The sequence below is a fragment of the Vigna unguiculata genome, chromosome 8 (genome assembly GCF_037176805.1).
Source record: "Vigna unguiculata cultivar grain cowpea cultivar isolate G323 ecotype 2 chromosome 8, ASM3717680v1, whole genome shotgun sequence".
NCBI lineage: Eukaryota > Viridiplantae > Streptophyta > Magnoliopsida > Fabales > Fabaceae > Vigna > Vigna unguiculata.
In genome coordinates this window covers 5633268-5653497 of record NC_140799.1, presented here as the reverse complement: position 1 = coordinate 5653497, position 20230 = coordinate 5633268, and the positions used below count along the sequence as shown (strand labels likewise).

The window sequence follows — 20230 nt, the reverse complement described above, 5'->3', positions numbered from 1 at the left end:
CTTAAGTTTTTGTTTGTTTTACTCCATCACAAATGCTTTCTATTAACTTATTTAACACACTCAAAATAGATATTAGAGGAAAAAATAAGCATAAAATAACTAAAACACAAAACAATACAAAACATACTAAACTTGATAATATAACGAGATAAAAGTTAGGAAAGAGTTATTTATTAATGACAATAAACACAAAAAAATATGTAAAAAGGGACATTATCAATTGTCTCCAGCTCTTCTTCTTCCTCCTCTTCCTCTTCCTTTTCCTTCTCCTCTTCCTTGTCGTCCAACTTTGGTCGTCACTATCGTCAAGCCACCACCACACCGTTGCAGCCATTACTGCCGCACCACCACTACCAATTAATGTATCTCCACCGCCACACCTCCTCTTCCTCTTTCTCTTAATATTTTTCCTCCTTCCCCTCTTTCTCCTCCCCTTCTTTTCTTCTTCTCATTGATCTCCCTTTAATATATAAAAAGAATCTCTAGACTTGATGAAATTTTTTTCACTCATTTCACTAACAAATTTACAAACAAAAAAAATGTTGATAATAGGATTTAAAAATTAGAGACAAAGTTTATCAACAAGATTGGTCGTCGGATACATTATCGATGAAAAATATTTTTCTATAATACAAATTCTAATTTAGCAACAAGTTTTATTAACGAATTTTATCGATGAATTAATTATCCACGAAAATATTTATCAATAATTAAATTCTAAAGCTTATCGTAAATCTTCAATAAATTTGAATATATTAACAAATTTATTCTCATAGGTAAAAATCCATCGCTACTTATACAAATTCTTGCAGTGCGTACTGTCACTTTTGATTATTAGAAAGATTCTTCCAAGGGAGAAATAAAAAAATATTTGGTATTCTATCTATTTAGACCTAAGACAAGACAGAAAAACGAAAATAAATATGCGGATTTTGGATGAATGTGTCTCATAACTCCGATTTACTTATATATTCTCGTGGTATATAGGGCTACACACTTTTGTCTTCTTTTCTTTTTTTTTTATCTCTGTGTCTTGGTTTGTATAGTCTGTTTAAAAGGTTGATGCACTCCATTATTCTATAATTAATATATTTTTTAGTATTGCTAAAAGAATACAATAAGGAAGAGTACGCTAAACAAGTTGAAGTGTACAAAAATGTTAAACCTTCGTAGCATTGAAAAAAAGGCCAAATTTCTCTCTCAATATAAGATATGCGAAAGTCAAGCTCAATTAATTTATATTAGAATGCGATTTTGGTGGTTTTATAATCTTGAAGAACGATACAGGGCTTATAAATTTGGCTTATAAATTTGTGGTGGTTTCAACATTATATGTTGAATGGAATTTTTCAAAGTTCGGTAGTTACAAAATAGTTTTAATTTTTATTTTCTCATCTATGTTAATGCATAACATGTATATAAAGGTCATTGTGATAGAGAATTTAAGACATATAATTACCAAATTTGACATTGATGACAGATTAAACTTTCCATATGCCACGTCTAAACTAAATTCTTACACATTACACATTAAAGAAAGCTTTAAACTTCGAAGTTGAATGACAAAAGACACTAAACAACATTAATTTACGCACAAATGGACCTAAACAAGGATACACGACCTAGAAACAAAAAGAAAACAACAAGACAAAACACAAACTTGTTATCATTCATGGTATCTCCTACGATCCCAGTTTCATATTCTAGCCAACCTGGCCAATGATTTCCTCCACCACCATTATCACTAGCTTGCAACTTTATTACCAATCTCTCTCACCTGAACTTGGTTGGTTGTATCATCCAACGTTTTCACCATGTTTTTCCTCCTTACATACACCTTAGTCACCTTAGGCTTGGTCATTTCATTCACTAACTTCTCTTCATGTTTTTCCTCCTTCTTCTCTTCAATAGGAGCAGTGACAGTGGGTACTGTGTGTGGTGTGTTGACTCCAGATGCATCAGACTTCTTCACAGAACATTTATTCTCAGTTTCCTCTAATTCCTTTTTCAGTAAACGAACCTTCAACTCAGGGTATTCTGGAGCACTCAACTCTTTTCCATAATCTCCAATAGCTTCAATCATTTTCTTGAAGCTTTTAGAGCGTGCAGCCTTAAATGAAATTCCATTTTCACAGAAGAACTTGGCAATGCTAACCCTTACCTTCTTAGCACAAGCATCTCTTTTACTGGTTTTTTGGTTTTCATAAGCTCCCCTAAGTTTGAGCCTGATTTCGGGTGGAATTTTCTTACAAGAATTAATATCACCCTTCAGCCCCATTTGATGTTCTTTCGCCCTTGTTATTCCCCCTGTTGTTGTTTTCAGACAAAAGTCACATGTCACAACACTCTTGTTGTTTACATCTCTCAAAGAATTCCATTCCCAAGCCATATCAAGAACCCGCCCACCTTTAGGCCTTGCCATTGTTGATGAAGCCTTTCCAAACCTTAATGGTTTCCTTAGTGGCTGAGATGATGTTATGGACGTAAGAGTCAGGAAACAGAAAGACTAAGAATAAATAGTGAAGAACCAAAAGTAAATTCAACAAAAAAGGAGAACACAAAGTGCTGTAATAATTCTCATAAGAAAAGGAACTAATAGAAATTAACTTACAGCATCACTGGTATGAGTTTTCTCAATTTTTTCTTGAGCTTTTCCACCTGTTATCGCCAAAAGTTCAGAAATTTTCTCCTTCATGATACAATTTCGCTTGCTGCAATCGGATCTTTCACCACGTCCCTCCACCATGCCACGCATCTTTTGCTTAAAAAATACAATTGTAAAAAGTTCTTCAAAATTTATAAAAATCATATCAAAGTTTGAGCAGGAGTTGAAACAACAAAATAGCATGAACTGTCAGTGACCCCGAACATCACAGTGGCTTAATGCAGAAAATGAAAACACAGTTTAGGGAAATTAGGACAAGGAAAACGTGTGACTTAAATCAAATTAAAATTGTCAGTGAAAAAAAACGGAAAAGAAGTAACTTACAGTATCGATTCCATCGTTTTCCTTCATTTTCTTATGATGTTTCTCAGGTTTCGCGAGCAAAATCTTTGAATCAGCTTTTGAATCTTCAGTTCGAAGGGGTCTCTTATTCGATCTTGCACAACTCATGTTCTGCCAAAGAGATTTCGTAAGCTAGAAGAAAGAACATCACATAAATTCGTAACCAAAGTACACCACACAGAAACCAAAATTCATCAAAGGAATTTACAACTCTAGCAAGTTAACTACGATATAAGCTTATAATCTCAAGCACAGGATCAAGTCACAGAGATCAAATCATTACCCTATGATGTTTATGTTCTCAACAAAAGAACAACTTTAAGAGATAAACCAACAAGCTAGAATAATTTTTAAACTGAATAAATGCAGATGCTGGACTGCTTCTGCATTCCTTAAATGAATCCTAGGAATGCAGTGCTGTTGTCAGAAACAAATTTTGAGAATAGTGACAACAATTCACTGAAAAAAATGCTGTTATTGGAGATGTGTGTATAATTGGTCAAACAGAACGAAATTTTCATTTTTATTTTAGATAAACCTTACTAAAAGAAACCCAAAACAAAACGGCAAATAAACAGCATTGACTACGTACGTTCCTACAATCACAGATAACCAATCAATAACATCAACAAAAACGGTCAAAACCATTGAAAACAAGCAAAACATGAGGATTCAGGCAAAACTACGAAATCATAACACCACCAAGCTGCCAATTCGATGGTGATTAAGAATGTTGTCGGGTGAATGCTTCCATGTTCAGGTTTCAAGAACGAGAACGAAGCCCTAGAACCGAATCAGAAGCCATGCACCGTTTACGTTAACGTTATCGTACTTTGAGCAACAAGAATTTGTGTGAAGTGGTAGCAAAACTGGTTTTACTAATGAAAGTAAAAAAGAAGATCAGTTATTTGAAGAAGAAAAAACCGTACTGCAGAGTAGCAAAGCAAACTGCGGAGAGCGAGAAGGGTGTGAAGTGAAAATGGTGGTGCCAGCCGGAGAGAGCTTGCGAATTTGAGAGAAGGTGACGAAGAAAAAAAGAAAGAGAAAAAACGAGACAAAGAAAAAGTGCAGAGTGAATGGTTTGGTATTAGAAACAGTGACCAGATGTGACTGCTCCAAGCACAATCGGTTCATATTTATATGCAAAATATTGATTAAGACATCATGAGTCAGCATTATTGTTTATAATAGTTGTCATAAATTTTCAGTTTAGAAAAACAGGACTTTAATTGATATCATAAAACTTTCCTTGTAATGACTAGGGCATGTTTTTTTCCAGACACAATGAAGTTTTCTAACGGTCACCGACCACCACGTAATTTGTGTGATGATACAAAAAAAGTTAATGTATATATTTTGAATCTATTTTTCCCTTTTTAATCGCTTGTTATTTTCCTCAATTATAAATTTAACTTTGAAATTATGTTGAAAATGGAAATCTGTCTTAATATTATTATTCTTATTTTTAAATTAATATAATTAGTGCTTTATTTTTTAATCATTTGCTCTTTTAGTTGATTTTTTTTTTAATTAAAAAGGAGAGCTTCAAGTTGTGTTGAAAGTTGAAATGTATTTAATTTTCAAGCAAGTTTTCATTGAGTTATTTAAATTTAGCTCATAATAAATAATAAACCCTCAAGTCTTGAAGCAGATTTTTGCTAAGCTAATTTTGCAAATTAATAATTTAGGCAGTAAACTCAAGCTGGATCTAAAATTCGTGGAAGACATAAAATTTAGACATAGTGATTTTGGAAGTAATTAAATTAACTAAGCTTATCATTATTGCATTTATAGCACATGTAACACCACAAGAAGGCTTTGTGAGTACTATATGTTATAAAAATTAGTTTTATCCAAGAAGTAGTTGATTAATTACTGAAGTGATTTAGGGATGATAAACCTGTTCATCTATTGTCATCACCTACACCATATAAAGCCTCCCTAGCATGTATTTGACTGTAATAATCACTAATAACTCAAACCCAATTAGCTTTAAAAACATAGTAAATGAGTGAGTCCAAATAACCCTATTTTTGGACTTGGATTAACTCAGTTCAATGTCCACTTCTATAAACTTGACAAGCTTCTTTAATGCATCAAGGAGTTTGCAAAATTTCACACGCAAGTGCTGAACTTTCAAATCGAAACTGAAATGCATCCTTGGAAGAAGCCCAAAATGAGGGCACTTCTTAAAGTTGTGTAAATAACCCACCATGTAACAGCTGCATGTTCTGAATTGTGATGCCTAGTTTAGTTGGATCAATGCTCAAGTTACTCTTCCTCTTGTTAACTAAGGGTCACAAAAATACTTATCCTAATAAATAAATGAATTTATGTCTAACTCAACTTTCACTATAAAAAAAAACTTCTAAATAGTGCTCCATTTTAGTGACCAATAATTATTAATAACTATAGTAACCAATTTAGATATCAATTTGCAGAACTAAAAGTTATTGGTTATTAAAATAGTCACTATTATGAATAAAAAATTATAATTGGTCACTAAATTGATCTTTAAAATTAGTTACATGGTTTGACTATCAAAAAAAATTGGTCACTAGAAATTAGCTACCTAGGTTTTGACTACCAAAATGAATTAGTTTTTAAATTAGTCTCTAATTAATTAGTTATCAATTTAGTGACTAATTATAATTTTTTATTTATAATAGTGATTATTTTAGTAACCAATAATTTTTAATTTTGTAAATTGGTATATAAATTAGTCACTATAGTGACTAACAATTTTTGTTTATAAAATTAGTTTCTAATTAAGAATTTTCTTGTAGTGCTTCTAAAATCGGTTTGTAAATTAATATTTGCATTGATATACTATAATTTTGATCATATATCTAGTTAACGCGGGATCTTCAATATATTCCTTCACACTAAAGAATGAACAACTTGGGTGTGAAATTAAATACTTTTAGATGATATAATTGAAACCCTAGTTGTGAGTGACACAGTAATCCCATGAATGTTAATAGAATAAGCTCTAATACCATCTTAGTTAGTGAGTATATGCATATTCAACCTCACAAAATTGACTTCTATAGTGAAGTTTATAACATCCCAATTTAACATATTTACACTACTAACTCAAATATTCAAATTAGGTATTAAGAAATAACAAACCCATAAGCATATAATATGTATTTATGGTCCCCTTGAAACTCAAGATAAATTTCTTATAATATATAAATTTTTCAACAAATAGAGTAGATCTATACAATACAAAAACTATATACCTATGCAAGACTACTCTAACCATCCATCTACAATCTCAGTAATTCTCAACCCTCTTACATGTACTATCCTTTGCTTACATATAACATATGATCATTGCAGGCGGATAAATTGATGAGCTATTATTTATTTTCTTAGTTTTCTATACCGATCTTGAGTGTCCATTCGTGCCTAATTGTCTTTTATTAGTGCATTTTCATTAATTGGGCTTTATTAAGCTAGTAATTCAAATTTTAATTATTTTGAATTTACTTGTCTAATTTTTGCTTAATTATTATTTTTCAAGATTAGTGTGAAATTGGGCTTGGACAGTTTCTTGGACTGAAGAAGTTTTGCCACGTCAGCATTGTTGCTTGAACTCTTTTTCCACATTAGCTTTACTGAAGAAGAGTGCCTTTTCTTTTTTTTTTTTGTTATATTGGCCAATATCTGCACATTTGAAGGGGCTCAAGATCAGAAACTCAGGGTTTAGTTGTGTGGTTGATGTGACCACATGGAGAGAGCTCCCATATAGGGTTTTACTTTTGAAAACAGAAAACATTCTCTAACTTGATATATTGTATTCATGTTTTTTGTATTCCAGAACAATACCTATTTATGTATGTTCTTCATCACTAGTTCATCCATTTCTTTCTCTTGCTTTTATCATGTATTTTCATTTTGTATTGAGTTGCACTTCCACATTCATGGAGAACTATGTATTGATTCCCCAAAAATAATGCGTAAGCTTTGAGGTTTTGTTGTGTTCAGATTATGGGTTCTTGCTCTTCGTCTTCAATTTGTGTTTTACTGAACTATTCTGTTAATGCATGATTTGCAGATTGAGTATCTGTGTTTTGCAGATTCGGTCACAGATTTGGTTATAGATTCGGTCACAAATTCGATCATAGATTCAGTCACTATTTCTGTCACTTATTTAGTCGCTAATTCGGTCACTATAAATCAATGACGAACAAAACAGTGACCGGTTTTATTCATTTAGTGACTGAATTTTTGGTCACTGTTTCTTGGTTTTCTTGTAGTGAAAGTAGGGAGTCAATACATTTTTAATCATGTTTGATCGATTATGTTTTTGCTATTGTATTGAATCTGAGTTACTTTTTGAATTTGCCATAAAACACTCCCTTTGTGTTGTGTTTAGAACCTTTGATTGAGAACATTGGTCACTAGGATACAACCTTGAGAAGATCTCATAAGTACTACATTTAAAACTATTTATTTGTTCGGATACGACACCGATCACACTACTATTCCTAAATGCTAAGTAGAAGTATATCATACATATTGTCACAATTCACACATTACATTCAATAACTAAAATTTAAAGAACATTACATCTATGATGAACAAATGACCTTGGTTATTTACTCTTCTTCTTCTATTATATAGATTGAATTGTAGAGTACTTTATCACAAGGACTTGGTAAATAATGATTTAAATTGTGTTCATGATGCAAGTAACCAAAGTGTTGAAGATAAACAATTTATTAAGTGGCTAATTTGAAGTTTGCTTTGATTTTTGCAGTGAATGAACCCTTTATGGTAAACTCATGGGCCAAAACTTTCTTAGAGAATAAGCTTGTGAAGTTACTTGCAGATGGTGTTGCCAAGTACACCAACGCCTTTGGCTTGAGCTTGACCTCTTAGAGAAGGGGCTTGGTGTTAGGTCTTGGAGGTTTGCTCTACGATGGAAGAAATTAAGGTGAAGGTTGCCAATGTTGAAAATGGAGGAGATTTCACTATCTGTAGTGCTTAAGAGATCATCAAGGCTTTTTAAACCCTTCAATCCTTCCTCACAATTGTGTGGCTTGGGGACCTTAGTTCTTGGATGTTACCAATGTGTTTATTTGTTTGTTTGTGGCTTAAGAACCTTGGTAATGCCAATTTGTCTTCTAAACGAATTTGGGCAAAAACAATGGGTTTCTTCCATCAATGTTAGGTGAAGAGGGTAAAGGATCTGGAGAAGCCTAACTAGATTCATTACACTGTTAATGACATCTTTTACTAAGCTAGAACATAAACTCCGGAACATACTCCCTGATCCGAGGAAACTTAACTGGATTCGTCACTTTGGTGATGACACCATTCACTATGTCGAAATAGAAACTCTAAAACTTACCATTGAATCTGAGAAAACAAAAACGAATTGGACAATCTAGTATATTTCCTCATCAACCGAACAAAATGTTTGAACGAGACTCACCAGATCTAGGACTACTATATCGGAATACACACTCAAAAATGCTTTTTTTTTAGGTTTAAATGCTTTCTTGGTCCCTTATTTTCATATATTCGTTATTTTTATTAAATTCAGTCTCAACTTTTATTAAAATAGAACAATTTTTATATAAATATTATACAAATATTTTTATTAAAATTAACATTTTTATTGATTATTTATGAAATCCAATTATAAATTATTAGATTTATTTACAAATTAAATATAATTCTTATATTCGATTATTTAATAGAATATAGCTATTAGTAAAACACAAATGTAATATTTTTAATATTTTTAAATTTCAAGTAAAACTTAAATTTAATGTTTCTAATTTGTAAAGTATATTCTATTTAATAATTGAATATAAGAACTATACTAAATTTATAATTAAATCTATTAATTTATAATTGAATTTAAAAAATAATTAATAAAAATATTAATATAACATTTATATAAAAATTAAATTTGGTCTTGATTTGAAAATGATAAAACTATTTTTTTTTAACAAAAAATGGTACTGAATTAAACAAAAATAATGAATACATAGATCGAACTGAACAAAAGAAAATGACACAATCACGAGCTGACATGTGAAATTGATATCGACACATAAACAATTTGTTTTAAATTAAAAAAATAGTAAAAATTATAAAAATAAAAAAAATCACGTGCAAAGTTCAAAGGTAGAGTTGTCAAAATAGATAACCTAGTCTGATCCGACTCGACCCACCACGGGTTGGCTACTTAGTGAGCCAACCCAACCCTACTCACTTATTAGCAAGCCAAAAAATTTGAATACGGCTCGGCCCACAACGGGTTGATGGGTTAAACAGGTTGACTTAGTAGCTCACTTAATTAAAAAAAAATAATTTTTTTTTCAATCTCAACAAAACTAAATTATAATTTTGATTAAAATATAAGTCAACTTCAATAGAATCCAAATGCAATCCAAAAAAAGATGTTAAACTCCATCTACAAACCAAAATCACAAAAATATCAATGTGCTGGCTAAAAAAAGCAACCTAACCTGACTCAAATGCAAAGCCCAACATAATAAAAAACACTTGTGGGATCCTGTATTTGTGGGTTGGTGAGCCAACTCGGCTCATCACAGATTTAACCCGGATGAGTCAAGTTCTAAGTGGGTTAAGTCAAAAATTAACCCATATTAAAATTTGTACAAAATTTTTAGTTCAACCCAAACCTATGGTGAGCCGGTTTGACTCGCGAGTTCCAACCCATCTCGACAGCTCTATTAAGAGACATTAGCTATTCAGATGTCGTTAGTAAAAAAGACCAAATTTATCAAAATTAACAAAAAATTGTGATCTAATTAAATATTGAAACTAGATAAGGACCAAACCAAAAAAAATTTCCTTTTTTATTTCCACTTAAAGACCATTTCCAGAATGCCTCTCTTGATCCTATCAACACCCCCTGCCGCAGATTCCGATAGACCAGAACAATGGAGGTGGACGAACAGTGGAGGTGCAGAAACGTCAATGGAGGTCACGAACAATGGACCTATAGGAAGGGAGGTCCACACTCAACACAGGTGGAGAGGAGAAATTGCAGGGAAGGAGGTGTAAGAGGCTGTGCAAAGGGAAAAGTGATTATCCGAGTCAAGGTCAAATGGGGAATTATGGGGATTATGAAAAATGTGAGGGTGCAGGAAGGAAAATGTAGGGTGCAAGAAGAAGCTACCTAAAAATGATGGGAACCATCCTCTTGGTGATCTGAAAAAGGCTTTTCACAATGGGCTAAGTTCAAGCAGGCTATAATATAGCCAATTTCTTTTTTCACGTCCTTATTTTCTTATTGTACCACCCTATTTCTCAAATTACTTATTTCTACCCTGCTTTTATTGCTACTCTTTGGTTTGTGCTGCCTTGGATATCAAGATTTCAGATCAATATTTTCCAATAATTCACTTTTAGAAATACATTAATTAGGGAATCCTTTTAAATATACATGTTACTCTGTAACAAAACGTACCACATATACTTTACTTTGATATGTTGTAGTTTTTTAATTAGTTTATTGTTACTTTGAGCAATGATGTATATTTATGGAAAAAAAATAGACCTATATGAAAAAAGTGTGAGAAAAGAATTGCAGTGGAAAAAGAAAACAAAAAATAGAATAAATCAGTGACAAACATTGTATTGAAATTCATCCAAAATTCTTTTCTGATATCCTACCATATAAAAAAGTTCCATAGAAAATCATGGTAAGTGCCAAAGAAAAGCTGAACCCTTTTATCAGATATGGCCCAAAGTGTTTCATCTCAATTTGCATACTTCTTTCCAGCTTCATAAACCGAAAGAGTTAGGATTAGTGAGATGGGTTAGGCCTTATTGAAAAAATTAATGCAAATACTTTTATTTGTATTTTAATGAAATAATTTAAAATAAATTATTTATTTATTTTGGTGAATTAAATTTTTTCTAGAATAAAATAAATAGTTACAATACTAAAAAAATCTTATATTGTTCGTCAATTTTATTTTAAAATTTTGTTAAAAAAATACTTATAAATTTTGTTATGAAAAAAAATTTACAGGAAATTATTGTTGATTTTTTTTTCAAAATATTTTTTATAAATCACTTTTCGTAACAAATTTTGTAAGAAATACTTATGAATTTTATAATTTTTTGAAAAGTAATTACTCACCAAGAAATTATATGTCAATTAAGATTCTTAGAAAGAATAGCAGGAAAAGATATTTTCTTACAAATTTTTTTAATAAATTTATAAGAAAAATCTCATGTAATATGAAAAATTTTAGTAATGTGAGATGAAAAAATTTTAAAAAATAAAAAATTATTTCAAATAACTAAAACAATAAATTTTTATTTTTATTTTTAAAAAAATTAAAATTCCATAATTAAGCCCTCTTAATTTCTCTAAAACTCTAATTTTTAACTTGAAAAAACTCGTTTTAGTTATAAAAAAGGCAATTTTATTTTTTACTTTATAGCTTTTATTTTTTTTTCTAGAAATGTTTATGGAGAATTTTCTTGAAACAATTTATATATATATATATATATATATATATATATATATATATAAGTTAATTTGTAAAAACAATCACATAATTTCTCTATTTTTATGTATTAATTTGTAGATAAAATAATTTAAACTATCATGAAAAAATATTTTTTAAAATGTTTTATGGAGAATCCAAACAAACTTGATGTATCTGTCAAGTGTTAGCTGGGCACCATCATCACTGCATGCCTGCTATTCTTCTAACATAGTCTGCCATCACTTTAAAATAAGAACAGCTTCTTATTTTGCTGTTTCTTATCTGACATTTTACGACATTATGATAATTTTTTTATGTTTTGCTTTTCTATTTTGATTTCTATTAATTTTTGTATTGAGAAAAATAAAATATCAAATTAGATTTTGGAAAGCCAATTAGTCTTTAATAGTAGTTAATGGGAAAATAACAGTGTCAATTGTTAAGTGCTTTATGATATCCTTAAGTGACGGTCTGATTAGTTTAGTCTGCAATCAAAAGTTTATTTTAATTCTTATATTATAACTTTTATGAAACCATGGGATGGATTAGATTGGATTAATGTAATAGTACCATTTTAAATGGTTGGGAAGTTTTAATATTTGTGTTTTTCAATTTAAATTAAATATTTGTTTTAGTATAAGATAATTTAATGAGTTTTTCTTTAAGATTCGAAAGATCTATTAATTTTTAAGAAAGATTTGAACTGAACAAATCAACCAAGAATATTGAAGGAATCTATTAAGTTAAGAAAAATAAATAGCAAAAATAAAATGAAATGAAATAGACAAGGATAGAAGATATGCACTTTTAAAAATTAAAGTAATGTATCATTAATTTATCATTCACACTAAAAAAACTCACTTTTTTGTCAATTGGCTTTGGGATTTTTTTTTTCCTAAGAAATACTTGCAATTTTGTTATGAAAAAAAATTTATAAGAAATTGTTACTAACTATTTTTTAAAATATTTTGTATATAACACTTTTAGAGAAAAAATTGTAGAAAATACTTATAAATTTTATAATTTTGTAAAAAATAATTATACACGAAGGAATTATCTGTTAATTAAAATTTTTAGAAAAAAAATGCAAAAACAAAGTTTTTTCTTGCAATTTCTTTTAATAAATTTATAAAAAAAAATCTCAAATAATATGAAAAAAAATCTAGTAGTGTTAAATAAGTTTCTCCAAATAAGAATATAAGATAAAGTATCAAAATCTCAATTTACCTAATCTAACAAAATTAAGTAACTTCATATATTTCAAGTGTATATAAGTATATTTATTAATGTATAAATATTCTTATATGTTTTGTTATGTCTTATAATATATATATATATATATATATATATATATATATATATATATATATATTCATGGATCAATTATATATACACACAATTGATGCAATTGATACTCATAGGATAGAAAAGAAAAAAATTCTCAAATTTGCAAAAATAACCTGTTAGATAATAATAATAATAATAATAATAATAATAATAATAATAATAATAATAATAATAATAATAATAATAATGCTAATAATAATAGAACATTTTATTATATCATGCTAATTGTTTGAATGAGTTAAGACTACTCATTTAGGTTATACAAGGGCATGTTCCATGTTATAATTTCTTAAAATGTCACACAAATTGAGCATGACATCATGAATTAATAGACATTTCAAATGTACATGTGTCTCAAATAAAGAATAATAAGTTGATTTAAACATGAATAATCGACTAAAAGAAATAATTCATAATGTTGAATATATATTATGTTTTCTAACTTCATGTATATATGATAATTTATGCACTGATGTAAAGAAACCTCAATATGTAAGATCCCTAATCTCTAGTGTTTGTCAACAATATTAAAAATGTTGAATGTGAAGACAAGAAATTAATGGATTGATAAAATCTTTGGGACTGGTATGCTTCTTAAATGCAACATGTTGATAGACAATTATGAGACAAAAAAGATAGTGTGTTTGATGGTATGAAGCGTAAAAGAATCCATGCATGTTAAACAATTATACATTGTAGAGGAAAAAATGTGATAAATTACATCAACATCCATAGTGTGGGATTTTACAATGGTGATTTGGAATTTGATGTTAGGAAAGGTATCTTGTAAAAGTGCTATGGTATCTTCCTATAGTTTAGGGGTTGAAACAATTGTTCAGCAATGAAAATGATACAAAACTGATTAGATGATATGTAAATGACATAATTGTAATGGTCATTTAAGGTATTCAAAAGATTGTTTGCAATGGAAGACAATTGATTTCATGCTCCTAAATTTTGACAATGAATGAAAAAACAATAGGCTTGGACTTACTATAGATGGAATGACTTCATATGAAAACTTATGCAATAAACATAGTCCATGATCTTTATTGTTAGTGATTCACAACTTACCTTTGTGGTTGTTAGTACGATTTGTTCAATGATAGTGTGCCAATCACATAGCAAGTAGAAAGTAATTATTGTTCTCCCAAAGAACTTGTGCAATATATGACAATAATTGCAATCAACAAATAATTTAGATAAAATAATATTTCAATAAATTGTGTTGATGTTTAAGGAATTAAAAGTATGTAAAAACAAATAAATCTCGTTTTTGGATTTTGTTGAATACTTAGAATGCATAATAAATTAGAAATGATAAGTTATTATTTAGGTTAAACTTCATATAATCACTCAACTTCTCTCCATTTAATGTTAGTTAACCTAGAAGTTTGCTCCAACCCTAATTTCTTAGTAAAATAAGCTTATATTTCCTTATTAAAGTCAATTCCTTGAACACTTAATAAAAAAAACTTGTTTTCACAACAAGGGTTTAAAACAACTAATGAGTCAAACTTCATTCCTAGATGTAAGCTTAGCTTCATATACTTTTCTTTGGTTCTAAATTGCAAAAGATATTTCCCACTTCCCAATAAATCAAATATCAAGTTATGGATGATCAAGTTTTAAGGATTAAGCATAGAAACAAAATATTAACATTGAATGGAAACATATATATAAAGATAAACAATAGCAATTACACGAGAGTTTAATTTGTTACATTTAACTCCAACAAAATGATTTTATGTTATTCGTTGTCATGAGCTTGAAAGAAAAAGGTGAACAATGAAAGAAGATGAAGATCCAAGGAAGAGAATGGAGCTCTTTAAGGAACCTTGACTGCCCACAACCTCCAAAACTTGTTTACCTCTTTAGAACCACATAAAAAGCCTTATTACTTTCGAAAAGTGATAAGAAGTAAGCCAAAAGTGTCGCATAAGCAAAAGCAATGCCTAGTGTCAAATACTCTAAACTTGGTGCCTCAATACAAACATAATTCTTTGTTCAACTAGTGCTCAATGCAAGTCATCCTATGTTGGACGCATGCACTCAAAGGCAAGAAATGAGGTCTTTATCTAAGTCTAGATTAGTGGTGCTTAGTCCTAATGGTGAATTTTCCTCTTTGGCTTTATAGCGTTGGGCTGGATTCAAGTGGTACACAATGTAGGTGATTATTTAAAAATTCCAATTTGACCTTCTACCAGCACTTACTTGTATTCCAATTTGCTTCGCTTGGCCAAGGGCGTGTTGTTCAATTATCAAACAAAAAATAATAGGGTTAATGATATAATTAGATGAGAATAACCAATATCCAACTACTTACAAATATAAAAATGAGGACTAAAGTAAGATAAAAACTGAAGAAAAGTTGGTTTTATAAGTTAAAATGACTTATATAATGGTGAAAATTAATATTATCAATGGTTTTGCATGAAGCATAACCTTGTGATGTTATCTTTTATGATCTCGAGTTTGGGACAACCAATAGATAACATTAATGCATATTTAAGCCTATTGGTTGAAGATTTGGAGATGTTATCGGAGAAATGTGCTGATGTATTTGATGGTACACATGTGACTCTTTTTAAGTTATGATCATGTTATTTTATACATTAATGACTTTCCAAACATATGATAACTTGAGTGGGTACAATATTATTAACCACAAATCATGCCTTATATGTGAATAGAGTACATATGTCACCATCAACTACAACATGGAATGAAATAATATACCTTCAAAATAGGAATTTTCTTAGTTCAAACTATCATTTTCACATATCAAGGAAAATAAACTAATAGATCTATAGAAAATGAACTAACTTTGAAGACCTTAAGTAGATCATAAGTATATGAAGACATGAAAAACATATAAGTTTTTCTCGGAAAGATATTAGTCGTATATGGAAGAAACACATAGAAGAAACAAGTGATTTTCAATAAAAAATAAATTATGAACTATTAACATTTCAATTGAAATAAAAAATATGTGATTGATGATATGTGATGAGTATAGATTGAGGTAAAATACACACACACACACACACACACATATATATATATATATGTATATATATATATATATATGTATATATATATACATATATATATATATATACATATATATATATATATATATATATGAGACAAGGTGTGGTGATTTAAGTTTATATAAAAATGTGATATTGAGCTATGTTGTAATGTAGTGAATGCAGTGACTCCTAAAGAAGGAGTACTACATTGATGTGATGTTAGGTGGTGTATTGAGAGAAATTTCGTATAGAGATTATCTTGACTTTACTAGCATCCTACTCACATAGAGGAAAATATCTAGTTGTGAGAATATATGAGGTTTATATATGGAGTTTCGATAGATCAAACTCTCAAATATAGAATTTACCCTATCATGCTGAGTGGAAGAGATGTTGTGAGGCAGGGGTGAGAGATGATAAATGTGGAATCTTTGAATCTACTCAAAGTAAATGTCTAAGTCTTGAGAGCCAGTGGATTGTGATTTCATATCTATGCTAGGGAGGGCAAGTTTCGGTGTAGATATTTGATTATTGTATATATGTTTAGTTGGTTATGATAATGAGAAATTATTACGATTATGAGAAAACTTAGAATTTGTATGGTCTCTTATAATTACACTAGTTTATCCTATTGTCTGTTGTGTTATGGTTTATACACATGCTATGATCATATGTTATACATGAGCACATGATAGTGTAGGTATGAGAGTGTGAAACAATAAGACTGGTGATGCTCTTCCTAGAGAAAGTAGTTATTGCTTAGGTATATAATTATTGTATTATATAAATCTCATAGTTGATAAAGTATAGATATGGCAAATAAATCTGGCCCCGTGGGTATTGTCCGAACTCGTCCCTGTTTTGTCGGAGAATCCCAGCATTGACTAGGTATGGATATGAGTATGAAGAATCTCTGACTTTTTCAATTAGGTATAGAGATGGGTATGGGGATGTACATATCCCCGTCATAATACTCATCCCCGCCATAATACTCGTCCCTGCCACATCTCCCTCCTCATTTAAATTATTAAACAATTAATTAAGTAACCATATATATATATATATATATATATATATACTTTCTATTTTTTATTTCTTTTAATTATTTGGTTTGTCATAAAATTCATTCGCATTTCCAATATATTTTTCATCTTATCATAACATTTATGTAATTATGTTAAAATGATGTATGTTAATTAAAAAAAAATTATGTCTCATGTTTGAATATTTCTATTATTTTTTAATATTTTTATTTATTATATATTTTTCTTTAACATGAGAATGTTGAATACTCTCAATTTAAGTGTTTAATAGCGTAAACCTTTCATCTACTAGTAATATTGGAAAAAAAATATTATTTACTTATTATTATTCATTTTTGTTTCTTTTGAAGAACTCTTTTATTTCACTAAAACAATTTTCGTTATTTCTCAACCATCGAGTATATATGATATGTTGATATTTGAAAAGTTTTCTTAAATCTCTAAGGTATTTTTTTTATCTTATCGTACCCTTAATTATATATTTGTTTTTCTTTGTGTGATTTCTTTCAATAGTCTCTCAAATTGTATTTAAGACACACATTTGTTAATTTTTTATATATTTTTATTTGTTGTTTATTTTCATCATATAGAATACTATTTCGATATATTTTATCTAATTATTTTTTTATTTTCTAACTCATTATCAATCATACTGTAATTTATTTTTTCACTATAATTCTACAAATAACTTTTATTGACTACAATATAAAAATTTAATGTAATTGTCATGGATATTTTTTTATCACCATCCAACATATATCGGAGTTCAAAAGATACAAAATCTATGTCAAAATTTTATTATTATGTTTATTATTTATTTTTTGCGTCATTTTGATCAAGTGATGTATTATAACTTTTATTAATGTATAAAAAAGAGATTTATTAGAATTTAAAAAATTGAAGTAAACAAACATTTAAAATATATTTTAATTTGAATATTTGTTTTCCTTTTATATTTTTGAAAAAATAATTTTAAATTTTATCATCTAGGTTTCATTAATGTTTGCAAATTTAATAGATGTTTTGGTTCTCATGAAATTTTATTTGGGATTTTAATCTAAAATGTAAATAATTATAATTTATTTCAAAGTATTTGATATCGAAGAAACCATCATCCTCCTAATATTGAATATTTGATAATATTATGTTTCCTTTACGTATTTTTTTTATTACTTTATAAAAATTAATTAAAATTAATATTGAAGTATAAGAAAACGGGTCCCCTACCATCCTTAATCAAGTTCAAAAGTTTATTTTTTTATTTTTTTTTCATGGAAGATTTGCAAATACATTTTGTAATAGTTGGTTTATGTTTTTTTTATCAATTATATAACGCTTTAAATTAGTAAGTGAATCTTATTAAATTGGACGTTACCTTTCACATACAAAACATGGTAACTAAACAAATAATTTGAAGTTTAAATGACGTTTTAATTGAATTATATAAATTTATTTTTCTTAAAAGATTACGAAAATAAATATCTTTCGCTTACCTTAAATTCGCTATAATTTTGTTTCTAATATGTGAATCGGTCCATAAATTTTTAGTAATTAGTGATTTAAAGTCACTACAACAATTTATAGTTTAGACCACACTAAAATAGATAACGGCTAAATAAATGTAGCCTAAACATATAATAAACAACATTTTTATAAATGATGTATAAATATCATATCATGAAAGTCCATGATTATATAATTGTTGCTTTAAACTATGTGGGCAAAATTAGTAAAAATGTGGTCTAAAAATATAGGTAAGGTATAAAATCAACATGTAAAATTGTTGTTTATTGTGAGAATTTTAAGCAACGATTTTAAAAATATTGTCATACTAAAAACCGTTGTCTATTACCTATAGCTACACTCACCTATACCACGCCTAAAAAATGGTGGTCTAATCTTTAGACCACGGTTTTTATAATTTATATCATAATTTTATGTTGTTGTCTAAAGTGATTTTTGTTGTAGTGAGTGTTTTCATTATGTGCCAAAACTAAGTGAGCATTACAAAAAATAAAAAAAATAAAAATTCTATTCATACCATCGAAAAAGAGAATCATATATTTCTAAGTGTTGATTAATTTTTCATTATTAGAACAATTACAGGCAATCACGGAAAAGAGAATTAAAATTCACTGTGAAGAAATGATTATCCAAAAGGAGAATCCATTAAAAGTGATGAAAGGTCCAAACGAATAATGACATGCTTGTAGTTAGGCAACACTTTCAGTATCTTAATCATAATTTAGAACTTCACATGTCATAACTATTAACTATTCAAAATATATATATATTTCCATCGGTTAGGGTTATAGTATTTGTGTTCACAAGAAAATGACGCACGTGTGCACGAAGTTAATAGATGATGAATTAATAATCTTGACAAATAGGATGCAATAATGCAATTGTGAAATTAAGAATATGATGATGGTAATTAGTAGTCAATATTAATATAAAAAGTACCACTCTTTCTAAATTAATATTATTTACATAGGTTGAGTAATATATCATATCTAAATTAATTTATATAAAAAGTCCATTTCTACCCTAGAAAAATTTGTTAAAAATCATAAAATTATATGGATTTTATTTCTCGGTTTATGAGTGAAATTAATAATTTTTTAAAATAAATTTTAGTTAATAATATAGAGAATGATACAAAATAGTATATTAATACATACGTTATTATCACCCTCTAACATAAAATTTTGATTCACTGTTATTATTTCATCAATTGCTTAATTTTAGATAATTTTAGAAAATTAGAAGGTGAAATATGTTACTAAAATTTTATAGAAATCAAAGGTCTACATTTGCAAAATTTCTTGGACCAAAAAGGGAAGTTTGACTAGAAAAAAAAGTTAAAAAGACTGCAAAAAGAAAACCTATTAATAATACTATTATTAAATTCTTATTGTAATTATTATTTTTAATAAAATATTTTTATTCAGACATAACCAACAACTTTAGTTTAAGCACAGACCATGAAACAAGTTTTGTATTGTAGTTGTTGGAATTTGATTCACTTTATTGAACCGGTGAATGCATGCACAGCTTTTAACACGTAGTCTTATGATGCGGCTTTAGTTCACCCTTTCAGATTTCGCCTATCATGTTTCTTGTGAGCATATCTCCACCATAACGTAAATGTACCCTCCAATCAGAGTCGCAGATCTACACAATTGTGTGGGCCCCACGCTGATAAAACTATGGGGCCCACAGGAAACTTCCTTGCTCCACACGATTACCTGGCCTGCAAGGGCCACAACGTTTGTACAACGCACACAATAGTACACTCCACGTGGC

At 28.8% G+C, this 20230-nt stretch overlaps 1 protein-coding gene across 1 annotated transcript; it reads right to left on the bottom strand.

Moving 5' to 3' along the window:
- Nucleotides 1–1458: 1458 nt before the first annotated feature.
- On the bottom strand, nucleotides 1459–4096 carry LOC114195581 (uncharacterized). Its single transcript, XM_028086100.2, has 4 exons — nucleotides 3937–4096; nucleotides 2990–3118; nucleotides 2612–2761; nucleotides 1459–2464 (listed from the first exon to the last, which is right to left on the bottom strand). Exons 2-4 carry the CDS (start codon nucleotides 3113–3115, stop codon nucleotides 1745–1747), a joined length of 996 nt encoding a protein of 331 aa, XP_027941901.1. The 5' UTR covers nucleotides 3116–3118; nucleotides 3937–4096; the 3' UTR covers nucleotides 1459–1744.
- Nucleotides 4097–20230: the final 16134 nt, after the last annotated feature.